At 40.6% G+C, this 19,490-nt stretch overlaps 1 protein-coding gene across 1 annotated transcript; it reads right to left on the bottom strand.

Moving 5' to 3' along the window:
* Positions 1 to 18,101: 18,101 nt before the first annotated feature.
* Positions 18,102 to 18,858, bottom strand: LOC116656420. Its single transcript, XM_032455988.2, has 2 exons — positions 18,711 to 18,858; positions 18,102 to 18,619 (listed from the first exon to the last, which is right to left on the bottom strand). The coding sequence occupies exon 2, from the start codon at positions 18,484 to 18,486 to the stop codon at positions 18,115 to 18,117; it is 372 nt and encodes a 123-aa protein (XP_032311879.1). The 5' UTR covers positions 18,487 to 18,619; positions 18,711 to 18,858; the 3' UTR covers positions 18,102 to 18,114.
* Between the last annotated feature and the right edge of the window lie 632 nt (positions 18,859 to 19,490).

The raw sequence follows: 19,490 nt of genomic DNA on the forward strand, positions 1-19,490 counted from the left end.
CTGCCGAGATCCAAGGATGCTTGCTCATCCAGATTGTCCTTCAGAAGTTGGATCCGGCCACAAGAGCCAAGTGGGAAGACACTCTCGCCGGAAACAACGACAGCCTTCCGTCTTGGGAGTCCATGGCACGATTCTTGGAGCAAAGGTGCCGGACTCTTGAATGCGTCGACTTTTCTTTGGCTGCGTATTCACCATCTAACCAAGTGGGCCGAGGGAGATCTTCGAATAACCGATCGTCATGCATGATTATCAACGCCCGTCCAGCTCTATGCGCCCTGTGTGGTGTTTTGGCGCACCCGCTTCCTACATGTCCAAGCTTCATTGCCTTGCCACTTAGTCAACGGTACGACGAAGTGCGACGGCTGACCCGCTGCTTTGTATGTTTGGAGGATGGTCATTTTGCACGCGGATGTTCAGCTGCCCGTTGCCCAAAGTGCAATCGCCGACATCATGCTTTGTTGCACCATTGCGGGCAGCTGCCCAGCTCAAACAATTCCCCACCACTACGAAGCTTGGGTTCCGCCGTTGGTGTTGCCGTTGCTACCCCACCTTCCCAGTCAATCAACACGGTCTTGACGCAGGATCGCCCTACTGAAGTGCTTCTGCCAACCGCCAATATCCTCATCCGTGGTCGATCAGGTGCCTTCCTGCCTTGCAGGGTGTTATTGGACTCTGGTTCACAAGTTCACCTTATCTCATCGCGGCTGGCAAGTCAACTTCAGCTTCGTCGCACCAAAAGCTGTGTAGCGGTCGCCGGTCTCGGCGGCACTGAGTTTGCTACGGATGGATCTTCCGTTAATGTGTGTGTGAAGTCTCGACTAACCACATATTGTGCGAACCTAGAGGCGGTTATAGTGTCTCATATTGCGGACGTCAGCCCAGCCTTAAAATTGATATTTCGAAATGGAAGATTCCTCACGGCGTAGCGCTGGCTGATCCCAACTTCCACAGACCGCAAGGTGTGGACCTGCTAATTGGAGCCAGCCTGTTCTTCAACCTATTGTCAGTTGGCCAAATCCAATTAGGTCACTGCCTCCCAGTTGTCCAAAATACACTATTTGGATGGGTAGTTTCTGGACGCAATGGACTATCGCGGGATGCTGGATTGCCCTATGCAGAAGGAGAAGAGGAGAAGAATCAACGTTCCGGACCCCCTGCACTCGTTAGGAGAACTCGACTCCCGCATTGGTCTATTGGGGGGAGCAATGCATGGTCAAGAGTTTGGAAGAAGTTGGTGTGCCTTGTTCGCCCTGTGAGTTCTAAATCTTCTTAATGAAAAAGACGTGTCTGCTGCCCTTCTAAAATTGTTATTGAAGGCCCACCCTTCAATAGGGGGGAGGATGTTGGGCTAAGCAGCCACCAGATAGGCTAATTAGAATATTGATAATTTGTTCATCTGCAGCGGCATTTAATCTTCTCTTTTGACTCCCAGATTCGCATGCACTTTGTTGTCATTTTTGTAGCGCATGCGCTTTTGGGAGCTTTGGAAGAGCTTCTGCGCCAAAGCTGTTCTTCTTCTTGTTGTAGTTGAAGAGTTGTTATTGACGGGCCGCTATTTGTTTTATTGTGCGGAATTAGCTCAATAAATTAAATATAAACAATTGAATCTCGTCTTTAATTCGGTCGCTATCAAAAAGCTGATCGCTCAACAAATAATTTTGAATAAATTGATTATTCAAATTTTTAATAATTATGGATTTTAAATTGGTCAGTGCATTAAAGTCTTGCAATAAGACAATCTCGTCTTCCCAGCCTACCATCCATTGCTGGCTCTGTGAAAACGTTTTACACGCTAAGTGTGCCGAGTTCACGGCCTCAGTGTCGGATGCAATCTCGCGTAGGTCTGGACCCCACTTTTGCTGTGACGGTTGTCGTGCTGTTCAGGACGAAATGAGGTCGTTCATGAGGCAGACTAAAAGCGGTTTCAAGGAGTTGATTAGTGGTTTTCGAAAAATCAATGACCAACTCTGTGCGCTTGATACACAGTTTAGTAGTCTTCAACTACTAAATGAGTCTCCAAAGCGTAAGAAATCCGCTTTTAGTGATGTGCTCGGGTCGAATAATCTTCAGCCTGCTCAGCCGACAACTATGCAGCCGCTTATATCTCTGGCCACCCCAAGGGCCGGACCTAAGAAAAATTCGGCTTTCGAATGTCTCGGAATCAATGAGCAATTGTCCGATATGTCCTCTGTGGCATCGCTTCAAGTGTTCCCAGACCCAATAATTGAAACTCCTGTAACAGTCACCAAACAGGGTAATAAACCGTCCGGACCCCCGGTACGCACTGATGCCGCAGTATTAGTTACGGCGGCACCAAAACCCTTGCAGGTGATCCCACAATCGAAACACATTTTTTTTTCCCGGCTTGCCCCTGATACTTCGTAGATTGATATCTCGGCTTACATTAAAGCCAAAGCAAAAGCCGTGGTGAATATTACAAAATTCAAATATTCATACACCAGGCACACTTCATCTTTCAAAATACGTGTGGCCTTGCAGATGTTCAAGACGATTTGTTCCGCCAGCTTTTGACCAGAGAATATTTTCGTCCAAGAACATCAGCCAAGTACGGTGAAAAAAAAAACCAAACCTGTGGGTGTAAAACTCCCACATGTTGCAGCCACTGACCAACCTTCCACTTTATCTTCCTCAGTTTTAAAAAACAAATGTCTTCTCTAACACTTACCTAGCAGAATACAAGAGGGTTACGTAGTAAACTTCTTAAACTGTATTCTCATAGTTCTTTCTTTGCATCTCACATTATTGTTTTTACAGAAACTTGGTTAAAGCCGGAGATCTTAAGCTCCGAAGTTTTTTCTAGTAGGTACACCACTTTTAGATGTGATAGAACTCTGCGAAGGGGAGGAGGAGTGTTAATCTCTGTAGACTCCAAACTCCCTTCTGAAGAGGTAATATCACAAGAGTTTGGTGACATTGAATTCCTTTGCATCAAAATTACATTGTCGGATCAATCTTACCTTATGTTACCTGTTCTTACATACCACCTTCGTCCGAACCGCCAACATACTGGCAACATTTGTCCGCTATTCGTTTGGTTTTCGATCGTCTGTCTGATGGTGACCAGCTGATAGCTCTGGGTGACTTTAATGTCCCAGAACTTATGTGGTCAAATGTTGATAATTCACCGTCTTTACAGCTTAACTCCCACCATGACTTCCCTGAGGGCATATTTGACATGTCACTCGGGCAAATTAACCACGTTAGAAATTCTTTAGGTCGGCTGCTGGACTTATGTTTCGTTTCTGATCCTGATGGAATTACTCTTTCCAGAACTTTGCTCCTTTTTGACCCTGAGGATCCATTTCATCCTACTCTTGAGCTTTCAATTAAAAACAACCTATTATTTGACCTATTATAGCATCGAACGATTTGTTATTAAATGTTGCTTTTTTCCAACTCAATATGGCATCTTCTTTAAATTCAAGAGGTAAATCAGTTATAATTTCTTGCGTTATCAGCGGTTTTGAATTTAGAGAAGAAAATGATATTGGATGACGCAAAGTTTTTCGAGGATATTGTAACAATTTATTTCTATCTAACATGGAAGTTGTTGAACCAGTCAAGGCTGTGTGACTGAAACATAATCAAGGCTGTGATTATTTCATTGTTTATAGTTAAGTTTATCAAGGGAAGGGTTTATCATATTCTTTGATTCTCCCAGATTCGCATGAGCTTTGTTGTTCTTTTGTAGAGCATGCACTTTGGGAGCTTCTGTGCAAGTTTATGCACTTGTATATTCGGGTTTGTTTCAATCGGCCGGTGCAAAAAAGATGGTCTGTTGGAAAATCGTCGCTCATGCAGTCAGGATTCCCTGCTGGACCACGACATCCAATCGGGTTCTCGTGATTTGAAATTAGAGCGAAACCTGAACAACGATCACGGTAGCAAGGACGTGGCCAATTGCATCTCATCAGTGCCCCTGCTAAATACCGCTCCCCCCGTGGTCGCTATTTCCACGTCGCGTCTGGCAGTTGTCTGCGATGGATTTTCGGAAGCTGCCGTTCTTAATCCCTCAGCGGGCCCGGGATTTTTTTTATTGTCACCGCTGCCGATTAGATTAGCGCGCAGATCAGCAATATTAAGTGATGAAGTTGTCCCCTGCCCCTACGCATTTTTTGTTGAAAGATGGAATTCAACGGGGGGAGGACAATTACTAATTAATTGTCTCAGTGTAACTAGCCGCAACGGCTAGGGCAACGGTCCGTCCGTAATTGTCCGTTATCAGCTGTTCCATATTCTTTGATTCTTTGGGAACTTTGGTGGAGCTTCGCGGAAGCTCTTAGTTTATGCACTTGTATAAGTTATTTGGAAGCGTGGTCTTTATATTTATTTAATTATTTTCCTTTAGCCTGTTTAGGCAAGAGTTAAATAATCACCCAATCAAGTTAATTCACTATTTATTCACTTCCCTAAACCTGTTAAGGTATAGGTTAATGTCAGATGACAATTATTAAATTGTTAATATTTCATTAGCACAACTATGGTTGTGGAGTACAGTTCTTAGACTAAAACTAAGGGTCTGATCCGGCTGGAGCTTGAGGCCTGGTCGCAGCGCTGTAGCTTTAAGTGCCGTTCGACAGTTTCTCTTTGTGGGAACTGGGTGTGTTAACTTCTCCTCCCTTTAAGTGGTCGCCGTCCCGGTGACTCGCTAGTTCCACTTCCTCCCTAGTAGGGTTAGGGAGTAGCTGAGGATGGAACCCACAGGGAGACTTAGCCGGTTTTGGTGTGTCGTAATGTTGACCACGATCATGGCCGACACAGCAGGCTTTTTCATTGAGTTTCCCAGCTGGTTTACGAACCAAGTTTCGTTGAGGCTTATCTTGTCAGAATTGGTTACCACGCAGGTTCCAGATATTTTTGGTCCCGTCCCTGGTCGTCGGTTATGGTCATGTTGGCGTCATTGACAAATAGCCCCAGAAACTATTTGCTGAGCACAAGTGCCATTTTGGAGCTCCCTGCAGAAGGTGGCGCCGACCGTCGTCTTGCAATACCCGATGTTGAAGTTTCGTCTTTGGCTTCAGCGACCAGGTTTCCACTTTCGAAGTTTAGGATCTTGTTGTGGTGCTGAGTCGGATAGACCGTTATCCTCTTACATAAATTCTTTCAGAGTTTAGGGTTAGGAAATTAATATACTATACTTATACTAGATACTTATAATATTTCTATTAAACTAATGTTAATAGGCAGCTTGTCTTTAAATTCGCCAATGTCAGAGCTATCTAGAATTGCATTTGAATTTGGTTAATTGCCTTTACAAGTTCGTTTAAACGTTCTTGAAATTTGATATTTAATTCAGTTTGTCCTTCATTGGCTCTCATTAGTTGCTTTTAATTGAATTTTATTTGCTCCCAAACTACAATGTCACCGTCCTCTATGAGGATATAGTCTGCGTTCGTATAGTCGTTCAGTTTCACCGTTGCGTCCGTTCTAGTAGCCGTTAATGACCATACTAAAATGTATTTTCCTATCCTAGAAAGATAGATGATATCCTAGATGAATAAAAAATATAAAATGTATTATAAAGGTGAGTAGTTTAGCGAGATTATTAGCGTAGATTATCCTTGTGGACCACCCTCCCTTTAATTAGGACCGTGGTCCCCAGGTCTGCCTCAATAACTTCCTCCGAACATAGTGGTGATAGCTTGTTTCCTAGTCGCTTATTTGCTTTTAGAAAGACTTTTTCGCCGACTTGATAGTCCTTATACGTCCTATTCTTATTTACTTGGTCCAGTGTCTTTTTCTGGGCTTCTTGAAATTTCCTACTTATTCTTTTCTCGAATTCTGGGGACTTTGAGTGAATAATTTCCATTGGTTTTTTATCGGTTACTGAGTGAATTGAATTATTATATTTGTTATCCGCCAAAAGAATCAATTCTACAGTGTCATTTAGATTGCGTCCCAGTTTCAGACATCTGGCTATTTCAGCCAGAGTGCTATGAAACCTCTCTACTTGACCATTTGAGGTGCTATGAAGAGGAGGGGCATTGGAAATGGTGATATTGAAGTGATTTAGCAAAATTGATTTAATGGTCTCGGAATTTAGTGATTTTTCATTATCGCAGTAGATTTTTTTTGTTTTTGGGAAGAAATTTATAATGTGTAACAGAGGGGCTTTTATGTCCACAATAGCCCTCAATGCGATGGTTTGCACTACGGCGAATTTTGAAAATTTATCGACGCATGTAAGGAAAAGGGTTCCGTCTGTTGAGAAAATATCAATGTGTAGGATTTCCCCCACAGAAGAAGGTATAGGAGTTTCTGCTACCACCTGCTTAGATGGATGGCGTTTGTATTTTGCCATGGAACAGATTCTGCAGTTCGACGTAATTTCCGTCGCTAACCGAAGCATTTTTGGGAAAAAATAATCCCTAAGAATTTGCTTTACATTTTCCTGTGCTGCTCGATGAGCCCTGTTGTGTTCTGCTATAACGATTTCTTTCTGCTCAGTCGTATCCGTTATATCTATTACGAAGCTTTTTGTGTACTTGAAGGAAGTGCTAGGGAAGGTCTCTATTAGTCGGTGCTGGATAAATGCTAAGGTTGGTAGGGTGCAATATATTGCGTTTACTACTTCAGCGTTTACCACTTCCTGTAATGCATTTAGCAGGTTCTCCCGATTGGGGGTTCTAATTATGTGCCTCACCTTACTTTTAAACAAGATGAACGTTTCCACTGAAAAACTGTTTCCATCCTCAATTATTATTTGATTTCGAAAACAGTTTACTGGGTTGTCGGTGGTATCGATAGTGTATGTCAGGGATTGTTCGCTATGAATGGTGGCTACATCTGATTCTGGAACGTCTTCTAGGGCGTTTATGTTCTGGCGAGACAACGCGTCCGCCACGAGATTTTCCTTTCCTGGTTTATACATAACCTTTGTGCCATGATCGTCAATAATCCCCTTTCAGCGCTTCAATTTCGCGTTAGGGTTTTTTTCTGAGACGGCAAAGGTGAGTGGTTGGTGGTCTGCAAAGATCCGCAAATCTTTTACTCCGTAAAGGTAATTTCGGAGTTTATTTAGTGCCCAAACAATGGCGAGGAGCTCTCGGTCGTTTGTTGCGTAATTTTTTTCGTTGCCCCAAGTCCGAAACTTGACGCGTCCGTTGTTAAATCAAACGTCCTTTTAAAGTCCGGATATGAAAGCAAAACGTCTTCTGATGCCAAGATTTCCCTCAGCTTGTCAAACGTTTCTCTTTGTTCCTGGCTCATATTGATGTCAATCTTTCTTGATTGATATTTGCTGACTTTGCCATTTTCTCCCTTTAGAATATTTGTTAGGGGCCTTGCAATTGTCGCGAAGTTTTTAATGAAACACCTGCTTGCTAACCCCAGAAATGATCTGAGGTCGAACAGTGTTCTGGGAAGGGGAAATTTCTTAATGGCTTCTACCTTTTCGGGTGAAGTTCGGAGTCCCTCTTGCGACACTATGAACCCCAAGTATTCAGCGCTCTTTTTAAAGAACTTTGACTTTTCCTGGGATACTCTCATGCCTGAGTTTTGTTAAGACCCAATCCACGTCCTTTACGTGGTCTTCTTTTGTTTTTGAGAAAATTATTACGTCATCTACATAAACGTAGCATAACTTAGAGATTCCCTCTCTTAGGACGTCATCGATAGCCCTCTGAAAGATGCTCGGAGCATTTTTAAGTCCGAATGGCATTCTACATTTATTTTATTTGCCATTGTTTATAGAAAAGGCAGTTTTTTCCCTGTCTTTTTCCGCCTTTTTCCGCTCTATCTGATGAAAGCCTGATTTGAAGTCGAGCGTTGTGAAAAATTGTGACTAGCCAATGTTCGACAGTATTGTCGAAATTGTAGGGATAGGATTTCTATCATCCACGGTTCTTTGGTTTAGCTTCCTAAAGTCTATAACCATACGCTTCTTCTTAGCCCCGTTTGGATCTGTTCCCTTTTTATCTACAACCCAGGTGGGGTTGTTATATGGGGACTTGGATGGCCTTAATACGCCGTCCGCAAGAAGTTGTTTAACTTCTGCATTGACGAATTCGGTTACAACCATGGGGTGTGGGTAGGACCTGGAGTACACCGGTTCCCCATCAGTTTTAATTGTAGCTATAGTGTTTATATTAAATGGCAGCGCTTCGTCGGGATCGGCGAAGGCTTTATGATTTTTTACAATCATTTTATAAAAGGAGGCTTTTAATGCCAGGGGAATGTCCTCATCATCAATTTTAATAAAATTCACGTTTTCTGCCTTATGGAATCAGATATTTTCATTTATATTGCTTGTGTGCAGAGTATTGCCGGTAAAATCGAGTTTCGCATTTACTTGTTTAAGCAAGTCGAGCCCGATAATTCCGTCAAAGTCTTTGAGGTTATTTAGTATGAAAAAGGGTGTTTTTACGTTTAACACCGAAACTAGACATTTTTTGTCTATTTTGGTGAAAACGTGGATTGACTTCACCGTGAAGGGTTTCTCCGTTGTCACGATGCGTTTCAGCCCCGGGATTGGAGTAATGTAATTTTTAGAAGTACCTGTGTCTAAAAGTAGTTTTATTTCCTTTCCTGCTACCGTACGTGTGATGTAAGGGAGCAGGGATTTTACCTTAAAAAATTACAGTAGTCTTCTGCATCCAGCTCATCTTCTATTTCAATAGCACAGGCTTGTGCTACAGAGTCATAGTCTTCATCGTCGGTTTTTTCTTCCGGCATGAAGTTTATTTTTTGTTGGAATCGTTCTGACTTCCCCTTTTTCCATGTTGTGGGCTGCCTAAACCTGGAAGAGGTGTCAACCTCCATTGGCTCCGGAGCTGGCAGACCCTGAGTGTTGTAGGGTCTTTGTTTAAAAGAACCATTTTGGTTTTTGGTTCCCTTTTGGGTCCTAATGAAGTTTTTTTTATCGCCCCTGAGTTTTGGGTCTGTTTGTAGTGGGTTTGGGGATTTTTCCAACCTGTTCACAGTGCCCCGCTAGCACAGTTTGGTCCCGCTAGCGGCATTTAATTAATAACTTCTAAACTAAAATAGATGTTTTCAGTCGGTTTTTTTTCACTGATCTGAAATAAATCATAGAATTTTTTAAGTTAAAAAATTTTTTTTTAGAATTTTTTTTATATTTTTGTTTTTAATTAAAAAAATTTTTTTTTTTTAATTTAAAATTTTGTTTTACTTTTATTTTATTTAAACTTCAATTAACATATTTCATTAATAAACTTTATCTAAAAAAGGCCAGAATTTTATTTTGAATCATCGGAATCATCAGAGAGAGGCATATCCAGATGTTTTATTAGAAGCAAACTCTTAACATCATCATCCATAATAATTTTTTTTGTAGAGGAAATTGCAGACCCATTTGACAATGACGTTATCAAGGGGTCGGAAGAAACTAATAAGGCATTTAACACATCTTCCATGGTATTTTTCCTGCAATTTTTCCTTTTATTGCTCTCTCGTACATTTTGGAAGTCCTTGTTCCTGGCTTCAAGAGCTTCCTCGGACATCATACCAATTGGAAGACAAAAATGGCTTATAATATCTGATTTTACGAACAATTCGGCAGTTTCCAATGCGTAAGACCTGAATGCATCCGAATTTATTTCGTGGCAGGATGCTAGTGTTCGTAAGACTACACTGAATCGATGTATTAAATTATAGCTTACTCCTGTTATACGAGCAGCCAAATTTGGTTGTTCAAAAATCCTCCTTGCAGTGTTTCCGTTATTCGTACTACCAGAAGTAGCAATTGGTATATCAGATCGTTCATATTCATAGGAGTTGCCTTACATATTCCGCATATTTGCGAAGAAGATTCCGATATGACACTGAACGTTTTGCCATCAAGCATGGTCATATGGAATTGGTGATCAATTCTAAAGCCACCCAATAATGTTGGTAAAATATTTGAAATTTGGCTTTTAATATCTTCACTTTTTCTACGAATTAACTCTGCCGATTCGTTCTCGCAAAGTATCTTAATGGGTCGACAACATCGAGTAGATGAAGGTCTTTTGTTTTTCCATAAAACTTTCAGTTCTTTCTAAACTGTCAATGGCACTATACAAATTGAAAATAAATATTGATCTATCATGTTTCCATCAAAGTCATTAAATTTTTGCCTGTACGTTGAATGGCCGCTGCTGCCATCACAGCCCCATTTGTATATAGCAGTTAATTGGATGTCTTTATTGTTTTCAATATGGGTTGGGAAACTTTCTGGGTGTGCTTCAATAATCCTAGCAATCGTATGGTCCACTAAGCTTTGTAGTGCTACTTCAACGAAATGATCAGTGCCCGTGATGACACTGGGATAGCATTTTTTTTCGCACAACGCAGTTTATCATAACATGGACATACATCAGCGTTTTGTCCTTTGGCAGCTCTTTTTGACAAATTCCATGTGTACTTGGTATGTCCAACATCTACAAATAGGGCCAGTGCTTTTTCATCGGAGAATTTTGTCGGTAGACGCTGTGGGGTAGTCAAGGTTTTCATTATATTTCCGGTAAGCTTTTCGTCGGCGTTTACCATTGAAACCAACTTTGAAGCACTGCGTCTTCCAGCTTTATACAAGCTACTACTTGCAGCTACCAACAAAGCAACTGATGGGATATATTCAGTAAGGTCTGACAATTTGTTGACTTGCGTTTTTTTGCAACAATCCGCCAAATCTTTTTGTGGACGACCAACATTTTTTAAATTTGAAATTTCCATTAATACCAGCGGCGTATCTAGCCGTTCCTGGTTTTTAGTTTCGAAAAAATCCCTATTTCTTCCACAGTCTTTCCACTTTACTATTAGCCTACTGATAAAATTTCGCAATTTTTTACCAATCTCGGTCTGCTCTTCCAGAGTAAATGTAATGTTTTTCAAAACAGTACTAAATACAAAGTTTCGGCAGCAAACTTCTTCGTTGGGATGACTTCTGAGTGCCATACCAAAAAAAGCACACTTTTTTCTACTGACATTGTTCCTAAAAAGTACCATAGTTTGAAGGCTAGCAGGTAATAGCAGTTGATATTACACATTTTGGACGGCACTGATTCACACTTTTGGCTAATAAAAGAGTTAGACTGAATCCACTTGAATCCGGTAAGTTCTACTCCACGAAAGACAGGTGTACGCTAATCCAGGATAGTTGTTAATACACTGAATTACCACTGTTGTTTTATGAGCAACACATTTATAGACCGGTCACAAACATTGACTTTTTTTGTAATACATACCTTGAAGATAATTTCCGAGGAACTCAAATTCAACGCGCGCAAAAAGAAAAAATTGTGTAAAGCTCTTTGCAAAATCATATGGTGTGTTTGACAGCTCACAGCTGATGACCAGCTGATCGTAGAGCTTTTAAAACTCTTTTAAAAATCTAATCAAAGTATTTGCTATTGATATGTGAAAAAATATTAAATGTTTTTTAAGTTTGAAAATTTGAATTAAAGGCCGCTAGCGGGACCAAATCGCCCACTGTGCTGTTTGCCGGTGGATGTTCAGCTTATGTGTTTTCTCTTCATTGTGTCGGGCGAAAGTGGCCGCAAAGGCGCTTCTTTCATTACTTGATTCGGCCTCTTGTGACAATGCTAATGCTGTTGGCAAGTCTCGTGGCTGTGCCGGAAAAACAGCTATTTTTATACCCTTGCAGAGGGTATTATAATTTTGGTCAAAAGTGTGCAACGCAGTGAAGGAGACATCTCCGACCCTATAAAGTATATATATTCTTGATCAGGATCACCTCCTGAGTCGATATGAGCATGTCCGTCTGTCTGTCTGTCTGTCGGTTTCTACGCAAACTAGACTCTCAGTTTTGGAGCTATCGAGTTGAAACTTTGCACACATCCTTCTTTTTCTTGCAGGTAGTATATAAGTCGGAACGGCCGGGATCGGTCGACTATATCCTATAGCTGCCATATAACTGATTGATCGGAAATGCTATAACTTTGTTGTTTTCTAAGTTAGAGGGTTGAGATTTCCACACATGTTATATTTGGCCAAAATATCTTGTCTACAAAATTTGATAAGGATCGGCCTACTATATCCTATATCTGTCATAGAAGGATCGGAATTGGCATAATTTGTGTGTTTTTTAAGTAAGAAAGATGGCACTTGGTACAGATTCCATTTTGGGCAACATAATCCGATCTGCCAAATTTCATAAGGATCGGGCGACTATATCCCGTAGCTGCCCATATAACTGATTGATCGGAAATGCCATAACTTTACTGTTTTAGAGGGTTCGGACTTTCCACACATGTTATATTTGGCAAAAATATCTTATCTACAAAATTTCATAAGGATCGGCATACTATATCCTATATCTGTCATAGAAGGATCGGAATTGGCATAATTTTTTTTGTGTTTTTTAAGTTAGTTCCATTTGGTAAAGATTTATAAATTTTATTCGAAATTTTATAAATTTTCTATATGTAAAATATACTATAATTTTTTTTATTTTTATACCCTTGCAGAGGGTATTATAATTTTGGTCAAAAGTGTGCAACGCAGTGAAGGAGACATCTCCGACCCTATAAAGTATATATATTCTTGATCAGGATCACCTCCTGAGTCGATATGAGCATGTCCGTCTGTCCGTCTGTCCGTCTGTCTGTCTGTCTGTCTGTCGGTTTCTACGCAAACTAGTCTCTCAGTTTTAGAGCTATCGAGTTGAAACTTTGCACACATCCTTCTTTCCTTTGCAGGTAGTATATAAGTCGGAACGGCCGGGATCGGTCGACTATATCCTATAGCTGCCATATAACTGATTGATCGGAAATGCCATAACTTTGGTGTTTTTTAAGTTAGAGGGTTGGGATTTCCACACATGCTATGTTTAACCAAAATATCGTATGTACAAAATTTCAGAAGGATCGGCCGACTATATCCTATAGCTGTCATAGAACGATCGAAATTGGCATAACTTTGGTGTTTTTTATGTTAGAAAGATGGGATTTGGTACAGATTCTATTTTGGGAAAAACAATCTGATCTGCCAAATTTCATAAGGATCGGCCGACTATATACGATCCACTATATATCTAATAATATAAGATGCGTGGCGCCACCTAGCGGACTGCGACTGAACTGCAAGGGTATATCAACTTCGGCTCCGCCCGAAGTTAGCTTTCCTTTCTTGTTTTTTATAAACTAATTAAAACAAAGGATTGATGCTGGTTTCCGTGATGTTTATTATGAATCCTCACATACTCAGCCCCCTCACCACGACAAGGTCTCAATGCACGAGAGGGAAATAAATAACTTATTCTATATTGCACTTTTTTATTAAATTAATAATTTATCTAAATCTACAAGCATATTATTGATTTCTATAAATATTTACAATTTATGTTTATGAATTTAATAAATAAATTAATAAATAAATAAATTAAATATGATAAATAAATAAATTAAATTAATTAATAACTAAAGAAAACTCCATCATGATGACTAGATTGTTTTGTATGTAATAGCTACAGCATTCCTCAGCTCATTTTCAGCAAATATCCAATCAATTTGCGTTAAAAGTTTTGTAGTTGAAATATTATTGATTGGACTAAGGTTATGTTCACTTAAAGCCTCTTCAAGTTGATCAGTGCTTCTGGATCTACATATATTAAAATCTCCTAATATTACCAATTTTCTATTATTTTCTAATCTGCGTATTCTTTCTACATCCGCCATAACTTCATTTCGAAATTGTGTTATAGAATACGCAGGATTCCTATAAAAAACAATAAAAGATGTATCAAGATATTTAAAAGCAATCGATTGATATATGGTTCTAGGATTTAAAGACTTATTTGTCTCAAACAAAAACATTACATTTTCAGAAATTTTTTGCTTGGCATAAATAATTATTCCATTTTTCCCAGAACCATTTAATCGATTGCTATCAATTCTTTTTATAATGTCGAAATCTTGCAAAAAAAATCTTCGCTGGGAAGAGTCCAAGTTTCGACAAAACAAAGAAAATTTGCAGAACAAATAATAGGGTCGTTAAAAATTTCTTCGCGATGGCTTCGAAGAGACTCAACATTATGGTAATATAGACAGTTTGCTTCGTTTCTGTTAACCACAAGATCGTAATGCGTAGTCAAGAACTTTTCCTCTCTTAAATTTTGTAGTTCGGCTTGGACATTTAGAGCTCCAAATCTTGTTGGCGGAACAAAGTCGCCTAAAAGGAAAAGTCCCGATGCGCTAGTGGCTCTACTGCATCCAACATATAGCGAAGCTCGTTTAATGCCTCTTTTAAGATGCACCGCGACTTTGCTATATGTTGCTCCTTGGCTTTTATGGATGGTAATAGCCTCAGCAGGAACAATTGGGAATTGTTTTCTGTCAACAAAAGCATGCTCTGATCTTCCACACTGAAAAACTCGAGAGGCTTTTACTATAGGAGTCCATTCGGGATCTGGACTATTTCGAACTTTTGATCTAGCGATAGCACCATGGGCTCGAAAAAATTAATCCAAAGTTGCGTTATTAAATTTGAGCCATTAACTACGCAATGGTCAATTTGCTTCAGCTGACCAGTTGCTCCATTTACAAGTCCGTCATTTGTGTCAATATTAACGGTAACCATATATTTAGCAGTTGTTTTGAGATGAAGAACATATGGTAAACCCTGAGTTTCAGAGGTTTTCATATTTTGAGCATATCTTAACGTATTTTCTCTGTTTCGTGCAGATATGTTCACAGTTTTCGCTGTATAAAATGCAGTGGAAACCAACTCTTCCATCCCAATTTGTGCTAATTTAATGGAATTGAAATGGTTTACTTCTTCGTTAGAAGAAAATAAATGAATGGCATCATCTGGAACTTCGCTGGGTGAAACAACTCTTTGTTTTAGGAGCTCTATGTCTGCAATTGTCATACAAGCCTCAGATAAATTATTTAAGGCTTGTGCAAATGAATGATCGCCTCTTTGGCGCATTATTTCAGTGAGCTCAAAATACTTAAAGTTGCTCCATAGGCTATTTCCTGCTAAAACGCTATAAGGATTATTTGTCCTCTCCGAAAATATCCAACTGTCTCCAACTGGGGAAAGCTGCTTTAGGTCTCCAAAAACTATAATTGATTTTCCCCCCAAAACATAAGTCTGGGCATCGGAAAATTTGACGAAGCCTTTGATCCAAAAATGAAAGCATTTTTGAGCCAACCATGGAAATTTCATCAATTATAATTAATTGCAGATCTATCAATTTGCAATGAATTGTATTTAAACTATCATTGCTTAAAGGTCTTAAGGGACCTGAGGCCTGATTAATTGGTAGAGAAAACACTGAATGAAGAGTTAATCCTCCAATTCCAAAAGCAGCTTTTCCAGTTGGAGCACATAATAACACTTTCGCCGAATCCGTAGCACCAGGAAGCTTATTGGCTCGCCAAATCACAGACTGATACATGGTTGAAATCAGTCTGCTTTTCCCTACACCGGCCCCTCCACCAACATATTCGTAAAATATATTTTTACAAACAACATTATGCATTACATGTGCATAATATTGTCTTTGTTTGTAGTTGAGGGTCCGAGTTAGCGAGCAAAGGTCATCATTGGAAACTAACGGGGGGGGTCTAATTAATTGAAGTTCGCCATCTTCTTCGGGATTATTTGTTGCATTATCATCCTGAAGAATATTTACGTTCCGCTCTATATTTGGCACTGCTAAAGCTCTAAATTCTTCGTCTAAAAATTGGGAGGCAGGTTCTTCCAAAATGGGATTATTATCCCCTCTATCCTCTTGCAAATCTTCAAGAAGGATTCGCCAAGGATAGAAAAGCATTAAATGCTCTCGGAAATAATCCGATGGTGAAGAGTTAATGCTAAAGCGAACCCATCTAAGAATCAGGGGATGCTTACGTTTCTTAACGTAACCAGACCCGTCCATCAGTGGATAGTTTTGCTCGGCAACTTCGTCTTCAACATCAACCTCCAAATCATTTGCTTCATCATAGTCCTCAATATGATTAGCGGCAGATCGTGTATTGCGCTTATGAAATGTATACCAAGCTGCAAAATCTGCTAAACAAATTCCTTCCAGCTGCTCATGCCTTTGCACATATCGGTCAAGAATATTACGCTCAAAAATATCCACCCAGTTGTCTGGTAGTCCCTCTAATTCTTCATTTGAGCCAGCCAATCGAACTCGTTTGTCTGGATGGCAAGTGTTTATAAAAATTGTACCTTCTTTTGCCTCCGACATATGCAGGCTCAAAATATTGTATGATGCTTCTTGGGCCGATATTTCTGTAGCGTTAATAAACTTGTTCCCTAGGTGCTGCAATTTCCTTTTAATAGATATATTCCCATGGCTTATTTCTGCCATGGCTTCACGGAGCAACTGCGATACGCCTCTGTTTGATTTGTTTATGTAGTTAATGATATAACTACAACAGGCGTAGGCATCTAGGATAAATTGAATATCCATATTAGCTCTGTGTAAGCCTCGAATATCTCTATTATAAGCATTGAGCAATTGGTCGGAAAATTGTCTGCGAAGAAAAATTTGTGGCTTTTTCAAGCTTGAACGTAAGGCTAATTTGTAAGCTTCAAAATTAGTATCAAGGTGGGACAGAAAATATTCAAAATTATTAAATAAAGCTGCGTCTTCATTATGAATGGTTCTTAAAGTTTCCTTAATTTTTTTGTACAAAGTTTTATGTTCTTCAACATTTACTTCGTTTTCTTCTATCGGATGCAAAACTAGCTGGATGCAATAACTAGCTCGGATGCAAAAACTGAATTACTTCTTGTAGTTCAGGATCGTCTCCATTTGTGGTAATAAACCTATCGATAAAGTTTATTACTTGCTCGGTAGTCACTAAATACCGTGCAGCTTCAAGGACCCGAGCAGGTCGAATAGTTTCAGTCATGAAATTGTGAGCGTACTCTAGCCCCCTTTTTAAATGGACTTGGCTGACATGAGTAGAGTCGAAAGAGCGCGGAAGCGCAGTCACAATGTCAGGAACTGAAATTGGAACGTTCACCACAGCGCCTCGGATACCGCATTGCCTTTCATAGCCGAGAGAAATAATCCTCATGAAAGGGATTCTCGGTGAAATAAGGCGCTCTTCGAGGCAGGTGAGTCCATTTAAGCACTCGGGAATTTCTGGAAGGTCGAAACCATTCGAAAGGCAGAGTGATGGGAGTTTGCCTAAAGAGATGGCACGACGGCAGGTATTGCAAAAATTATATTTGCCGGACGGACTAGAAAACTTTCTTGACAAATAGAAAGCGTTGCCAACGTTTAGGAGAGGAAATTTAGAAGAGGTAGCCAGGATGTATAGTCCACTTACCTGCGAACGGAACCACGTTCCTCCACAGCAGACGCAAATTTCCGTTGGTTCTTCCTTTATGCTCCTGTGATAAAGATCCCTCGCCGATAATCGAATCCTGTGACGCTGTAGTTCTCGTTCCTGTTCCATCTCATCCTCCGAAAGTTGTGCTCTTGCGTCCATATTCCTTTGTGACTGCCTTTGGGAGGCATCCAATCGATTTTGGGGGTTCATCCTAAAGTTTATCAGTCGATCCTCTGCCATTTGGCGAATTTGTTCCTCCCGAATCCTCCGCTGTTGTCGTGTTTCCCGCCGTTGAGATGTGTTCATCCGTTGTTCCTGTGATCTTGCGATGGGGTTTCTCCTTGTTGCTCTCCTGTTATTGGCGTCTCTTTCCCGTTCTCGCTGCCTGTCTTCCGGATTCCTTCGTCTTTGTCGGTGCTCCTCAGTGTTCCTTTCCTGTTCCCTTGCACGTTCCTCTGAGTCCTGCCGATGATCAGCTCGCGCTGCGGCATCCCGAATCCGTTCGGGAATACGGTACTCCGAATCGGTCCTCCGAGTGGCATGATCAGCAGTATTTTGCACCTGCGCTCCTCGTCGGCGCTCCTCGGGGTCCTCTCGGCCATTCGCACGTGCCTCCATATCCCGAATCCGTTCGCGAATTCGGTACGCCGGATCGGTCCCCCGAGTGGCATGATCAGCAGTATTTTGCACCTGCTCTCGTCGGCGTTCCTGGGGGTCCTCTCGGCGATTAGCATGTACCTCCATATCCCGAATCCGTTCGGGAATTCGGTACTCCGGATCGGTCCTCCGAGTGGCATGATCAGCAGTATTTTGCACCTGCTCTCGTCGACGTCCTCTCGGCGAGTCACACGTGCCCGAATCCGTTCGGGAATTCGGTACTCCGGATCGATCCTCCGAGTGGCATGATGAGCAGTATCTTGCACCTGCTCTCGTCGGCGCTCCTGGGGGTCCTCTCGGGTATTGGCACGTGCCTCCATATCCCGAATCCGTTCGCGAATTTGGTACTCCGGATCGGTCCTCCGAGTGGCATGATGAGCAGTATCTTGCACCTGCTCTCGTCGGCGCTCCTCGGGGTCCTGTCGGCGATGAGCATGTCCTTCAGCATCCCGAATTCGCTCAATGTTACGGATTCTTTCACTTCGCCTCCAAGTGGCGCGCGCTGTGGCTTCCCGTGCCCGACTTTCCTCCCGCAGTTCCGGGTTATTGGCGCGAACATTGGCGATGTGTTCAGAATTCCGAATCCTTATTTGGGATGCATTTTGTTCGTAGCGAGCCCTGCTTCTATTTAAAGCAGCTTGTCGGCGTTGCTCCTGTGACAATTATGATATACGTGGCATCTTTTTTTGGTGCTAGTTGAAAAATTATAAAAAATTATGAAAATGGAAAATTATAGAAATTAATTATTTGGAAACGTAAATATAAGTTGGGTGATTGACTTACCAAATTTTTTGTTTCAAATGTAATTTGAAAACTATTTTTAAATACACTATGCACTATAATTTCCTTTTATAGAGATACTTTTCTCACACTTATTTTTGCACTTAAAAAAATACTTTTTTACACTCACTTTTTAAAAAATACTTTTTTTACACTCACTTTTTAAAAAATACTTTTTTTACACTCACTTTTTAAAAAATACTTCCCACTGCTATCTGGCAGAGTAACGTCGTCACTCAATAAATGTTTGTCATTGACTGATCTGCGGATTAGTGGATCTGCCAATATATAGCCAAGTTAGGTAATATCCAAAATAATAAAACATTGACCTTAACCCTTGAGGGTTACGCAATTTCATCCGTTTTTAAAAAGGTAATAAAACCATGTTTTATATCTACCTGATCTATCTGTTGTGTTTTGGGGTTATAAATATTTGCAGTCACAATTTTTGTATCATTTTATTTCCGACTCGACCAATCAGAAATAGGGTATTACCTGTTATTGTAGGTGCCAAAGTTCGTACCTGAGATACCTGTTGTGCAATTTATCCCTTGCACGTGTCCTTGTAATGACCCTTGCAGGTGTTCATTAAAGCAAGGAAGAAATCCCATGGACAAATAAAAACCCCTATATCTAACTCTAGACCCAAAATGAAATTCATTTAAATTTTATGATTGTTAGTCCCACAAAATCCCATTATTCGATATCAATATTTTCAATGTGTCACGTGAAACCCTTCTCTGTGAGTGTTTGGCTGAATGTGTTTTTTTTTCTGAAATGTTT

This window comes from Drosophila ananassae, chromosome XL (genome assembly GCF_017639315.1).
Source record: "Drosophila ananassae strain 14024-0371.13 chromosome XL, ASM1763931v2, whole genome shotgun sequence".
Lineage (NCBI taxonomy): Eukaryota > Metazoa > Arthropoda > Insecta > Diptera > Drosophilidae > Drosophila > Drosophila ananassae.

What these genes read in the sequence shown, in the direction of transcription:
- LOC116656420 (XM_032455988.2), bottom strand. Translation starts at nt 18,486, where the DNA reads ATGTTCGCGCCAATAACCCGGAACTGCGGGAGGAAAGTCGGGCACGGG.